We start from the raw sequence: 5878 nt of genomic DNA on the forward strand, positions 1-5878 counted from the left end.
TTAAAAAATAAAAATTTACAAACAACTTTTAATTAAAAGCTTCAGCATGCTGTTGCCATTCACAGTATCAAATTGAAATAGATACTAGTCTTAAACATGAGGTATTCATATCAGTGCTTAGCGGTTTGTATAATGGCAGACCTCATTTCCTGCTTTGGACAAGGCTCATCTCCAAGGCTTGATCTGGTGATAGTGCACTTGATTTAGAGGGGTCAGATAAGCTTGACTGGCTTAACTTGACAGGTAACAATTAGTTCATCATCACAGAATACCCTATTGTGACGGTTTAAATACATTTTCTCGTAGGTCAGACAGCAATTCCATGATGCTGGGTTAATGGTGGATATTGATGTAGATCCTGGATGCACACTGAACAAGAAGATCAGAAATGCTCAACTTGCACAGTATAACTTTATTCTGGGTAATGTATAGTGCATTTGTTTCTACCTTATGCTGGCTGACCTTTTCAGAGAGGTTCTCTGAGCAGGTGGTATTGTTTTAGCTCACTTTGCTCCTCCAGTCTCCATTCCAGATGGTCTCTCCTGTACATCTGATGAGCATTCCTTGCTTGTATGGCTTTTAGTGAAAAAGATGCCTGTTTTGTGGACCACAGCATTATTTCTGCTTTACAAAAAGTCTTTTCTGTTTTCTGATCAGCAGTGTGGAGACACATGCCAAAACCAGTGTCACTTGTCACTCAGGTTGTTAATTGTGATTGTGAATTTAGTTTAAAAACCATAAACAAAAGGTGAGAGTACCAGGAAAAACATTTCACCTGAGTTAAGTTCAAAGACTGCTTCAAAGAGTTGTTAGGTAGCTGCAGCTGAGGAATCTCCCACTCAGTGCAGAAATGCAATCCTATAGCTACTTCCAAGTACCTTACATAAATTTCACATTAGTAGTGCTGCATGTAGAGATATGTCTTGGTATCTGTCAGTGTTTAATTAGCAAACCTTTGGACTTTGCTAATAAACTATCTTCTTGTTTCTGTAAACAACAAGCAAACTAATAGCTCTTGGTTATTTGTGGTCAGGTTTTGTTTCTAATGTTTGTTTTATTCTTATTTCTCATTTTAACTTCCTGCCTCTCTTTAATATAAAACTGGGCTTGTTCAGTTTAGTTATAACAAAAAATGAATAAAGAAAATTTATAATATACTAAAGTCTGTGAGTGATAGGATATTAAATAAAGCTATTGGCTGTTATAAATCTAAGTTGGAGTTCTTTGGAGGAGGACTTCCTAGGAGACCTGGGAGGATATGTTAGTTGCTAAGTTTTTAGAATTTTTGTTAAATATACCAGTGTTTTAAGGAAACTGGTGGGAAGAGATTTTTTAGGTGGTAGTTTCATCTTTTTTTTATCTTGGTTGTTCCTAGTTGTTGGTGAAAAGGAAAAGGCAAGTGGAACAGTTAACATCCGTACCAGAGATAACAAGGTGCACGGTGAGCGTACAATTGCTGATACTGTGAAGAGACTGCTGGAACTGAAATGTTCTCGTTCCAAACAAGCTGAAGAAGAATTTTAACACCACCTGTTCCACCTGACGTAAAATGATTCTAGATTTCCTAACTCAGTTAACCACAGAGTTATTTGTACAAGATTTGCAGAAATGTTCTGTCAGACATGTCTCTTTTTGTAAAAATCAGTTTCTCACAAACCTTGAAGTAAAATTTGCTGGCCTCTAAACAATGACAGATGAAGCAAGATGAAATGACCTTCTGTGACTGCAAGGGAAAATGGAAATATTAATTGGGGATATTTACCGTGTTCTAGCTACTTAAAAATAAAATATGTTTTGATAACAAATGTTTTTCGTGGAAGTTTTACAAGAAACCTCAGACTTAAGAAACCACATAGCAATGCTACATGGCAGCAGCTTTATGAATATCTCCTTTGGCAAGGTGATACCTTGCAGTCTTGTCTGCCTGTCCTACACCAGTTAAATTTATTGACTCTGAACATTTCCCAGTCACGTAGACTGAGAAATGAATAGAGATTTCCCTGCTTAGTAGGTGTAGGCACTTCTGGGAGGGTTCCAACTCTCACTGCAGAGTGCTCCAGCCATGGGATTGTCTGCCACATAGTGCTGAGCTACTAACTGTGGCTAAGCTATGACCTTTTCTAAAGCACCTGAAACATGCTTTAATTGTAAGCTCACTGTTGCTTCAAGAGAGGATATGACTGGAAGAGGTACGGAATAGAAAGAAGCATCTAGGGAAGCCAGAATTGTTAGGACCAGATGATACTAAGATGTGTTACTTTTCAGTGTGGTACAAATCCCTTTTGTGGAATATTTCTATACCAACCTTCCAATCCAGGATATCACATAGTTTGCAGCCCCTCATTTTTGTTTAGTTTTTGCACATCTGTTTGGCAAGGCAGTTGCCAAATTCCTGTCGCTGACAAAAATCCTGGGATGTAGAGATGCTTTTTTGTGTGTTAATCTTAACTGACCCGAACACATTCCAAAAGTGTTTGATGACTTGTTTTCTGAAAAGAAAATCCATTCTAGATTAACAACCAAACAACCAAGGTTAATGTAAGATCTTTTGCATACAAGTCTGAGGCTAGGTTTGGACCATCTTATTGTATAAAAAACTTCCAACTCTCATAATTTCCTGTGTTACCTGGGAAGAAAAATTTCATCCAGCCTTTTCTCGCCTATCTTTTTCAGATACGGATGATATATCAGTATTTGAATCCATCAAATTTTAACAAAAGCTTTTTAATGCTCCTTTGTCAGACCAGTAACATTCTATTTGATTGCTTAGAATAAAAGAGAGAGCTGACTTTGAAAGCAGCAAAGTAGTGGAAAATTATTTCAGTGGAGGTGGAATAGGTTTAAAATACCTTAATCTAATTTTCTATTTTTTCTCATTACTTTACTTTGCTATGAATTGGTTATTGCTAATTCAAAAAATAAAAAAAAGAAACTGGGGAAAATAAGCAGGATCGGATGTAAGTTGTCCTTGTGGCAGGACTTCATGACACGTTGAAACAAAATTAGAATAGAGATCAATGCCACAGGAAAAAAGAGCCACTAGCTCCATTTCTCTCTGGGAATCATGTCTTAAACTGCGAATCATGTCTTAAACTGCCTTTCAGATATGATGATGTATTTATTGAGTTTCATGGAGAACTCTCTTTTGTGTTGGAGGGGGTCACTGTGTGTGCTAGTAGACGTAGTAAGATAATGGTGCTGTAAAATGCTGGCCACTACTGTGTATGACTCAGTAGATGTCAGTTTTGGACAAATTGTCCTTTTACAAACCTTATTTGCATAGATTATGTTAATAGATTGTATAGTTCATCTATGGAAAAACCCTATGAAACGAATATGTTTGTACATGAAAAATGTATTTCTAGAAACAAGACCTAAGGAAGATAATCCAATAAATTATGTATATACCCCAAGCAAGGTGTGGGCAGAACTGAGATGACTACACCCAAACTGTGATAAATACACAGCTCCATTCAGGTGCCATCTAAATGCCTTGTTCTCTTCAGCTTTGGTTTCAGAAGTATTAGCTGCCAAGACATGCAGCCAAGCACAGAAGCAGAAATACTCTGGTCTGAGCCCCATCCTTTCCTTCGGTTTAACTGGAGGTTCCTTGAAGAGCAAGATTTGGGTACTGTTCTCTATAGAGTCTCCAGTCCATGCTTTACCATAGTTAGGCAAGAGAAAGCCAAAAAGTCTGCACCCTGATTTTAAGTCTGCACATCCCTTGGGAAGTTACTGTGGGAATGTGAATTACCTCCACAGACTGCATCATGCTATGGGTGTTTCCTCTGGAGTAGCTGATAGGGTACAGCTCATGCTTTGCTTTACTTCAGAGTGATTTTTATTTATTCATGCCTTAAAGCAGATTCAAATGCAGATTGCTGAAGGAGGGGCAAAAAATGACAGGGCAGTTAGATAACCTGATAGATCACTCCAGTATATAAAAATAAAATCTTGAAGGAATTTCAGTATTTAAATAGATCACTGTGCCAGCTTTCACTTTTCTGTGATATTCCTTCATTGTGCAAACTCCCTTGAAAGAAATTCCCCTGGTGATCAGCTGGAGACTGCCATGAGCCATTCCAGTCAGTCTCTTCCTGTCACATCTTGAGATTAAATTCCCTCAGTGGCTGATATTACTGCCTCAGAATACTGCTCCAGTATTTACTGCTCATAAAACCAACATTTACTGATTTATTGCACTCCTGAAACACCACTCTTCATGTTGGGAATACTCACAACTAACCCTTATCCGTAGAGTGCATACAGCAACAGCGCAAGTTAACTTAATATTCTGCAAGAGCTTAAATGCCCAATGACATTAATCTAATCATATTAATATGTGTTTTCTCAGTTGCACACTTTATGATGATCTGTAACCTGTCTATAGTATTAGTAATTTAAGAATTTATTTTGTGATTTTGTTTAATGGGATAAAGACTCAGATGGAAGAGATACCCCTGTATATCTGCAAGAATACCCCTGTATATCTGCAAGGATACTGGAACAACTCTCATTCAGCTAAAGAAGGGTCTTCTTGATATGGCTGTTAAAAGTAATCTTTTATTAGTGCAGCCACTGAAATATCAGAGTAGTATTAATAACAGCATATGTTATATTACTGGATTACTACTTGAGAGGTAATAATCTTGCAGTCATCTTCATTCATAAATACTCCACTAAGCCTTAAGGGAAATCAAATCACAGATGTTTTCTACATTCTGGCATCTGCATCACAATAGATGGGGTCAGCAGAGGGAGCAGGTGGAGTCAGATACCTTTACATCGCACTAACAGGAGCAGAGTTTCTTCCTTTAGGATTTTTAAGACCCTGTAAGTCTTTGAGCAGATGATCCCTGGACAGTTTGTGTGCACAGCTATGGCCACTGATGACTTCTTGTCTCACACTGACAGGAAAGTGTTCCCAGCGTCAGCAGACTGTGCTGCTATTGCTTTTACTGGTGGAAATACTTCGGAAATTTCAGAATATTTAATTTTAGCCGTCAGTGTTTTATTTTTCAGTATAAGACTTTTTCCACTGAACTAAACTGTAAAAGATCTGACTAGAAATGATCATCAAACAACAAATATCTGTCTTGCCATAGAAAACATAAACTTGTATTATTCTGGATCTGCATGTGAGGAACTCAGAGCTAAGAAGGAACAAAGAGCACATTTGTGAGAAGGAATTCTAAGCTGTTTTTTTCAGACCATAGGTGGGTAACTTTCAGATTTCTTTGTTGGGAATCCAACATTTAGCCTGGCTGATGGGAAGGAGATGGCAATGTACTGAAGAAAATCTGTGTGAAAGACTCAGCTCTTGCAACTGAGTTCGGGAAGGATGTCATCACACAAAGTGGGTCTGAGGAAAATGAGAGCCCAGAGTTGGTCCATAAGTAGCTCTGCAACAATGCTGCCCAGCCCTTAGATATCTCAACTGCAGAAGCAGTGCCTTATTTATCTTAGAGCTCCCCACCCACCATGCACCAAGTGCCAGTCAAAGAAGTGAAATCCATCCTTTTGTTCTCTCCTCTGCCATCGGGATTCAAATCCTCGGCACCTAAAGAAGAACCTATTGTGAGATTGGAATCTCTCCCATATAGAAAAGGACACACGGGAGGGAAAGAAAACAAAGAAATACAGAAAACAGGGCCTTCAAACGCATTCCAGTTTTATAGGAAGGAGCTACTGTTTTCTCACCACTGGCAAATACAGTCAGAATTTCTCTTTACATTTCAGTATGTAACAAACCTCAAATTGCTAGCAGTTAAATCCTGAATTTTCAATACACTCTGTGCAGGTGCGATGGAATCACAGAATCACAGTGTCAGGGATTGGAAGGGAACTTGGAAGGCCATCTAGTCCAGTCTCCCTGCTG

General features: G+C 38.4%; 1 protein-coding gene across 1 annotated transcript in view; it reads left to right on the forward strand.

The window, feature by feature from the left end:
- The window catches only part of TARS1 (threonyl-tRNA synthetase 1), a 25593-nt gene extending 23788 nt beyond the window's left edge, over positions 1–1805 (forward strand). Inside the window, exons 18-19 of the mRNA XM_010725310.3 lie at positions 307–421; positions 1376–1805. Of these exons, the coding sequence (XP_010723612.2) occupies positions 307–421; positions 1376–1524 (264 nt within the window). The 3' untranslated portion in view covers positions 1525–1805. The remainder of the gene's footprint in view (positions 1–306; positions 422–1375) is intronic.
- The last annotated feature ends 4073 nt before the right edge of the window (positions 1806–5878 follow it).

Source organism: Meleagris gallopavo, chromosome Z, assembly GCF_000146605.3.
Source record: "Meleagris gallopavo isolate NT-WF06-2002-E0010 breed Aviagen turkey brand Nicholas breeding stock chromosome Z, Turkey_5.1, whole genome shotgun sequence".
Lineage (NCBI taxonomy): Eukaryota > Metazoa > Chordata > Aves > Galliformes > Phasianidae > Meleagris > Meleagris gallopavo.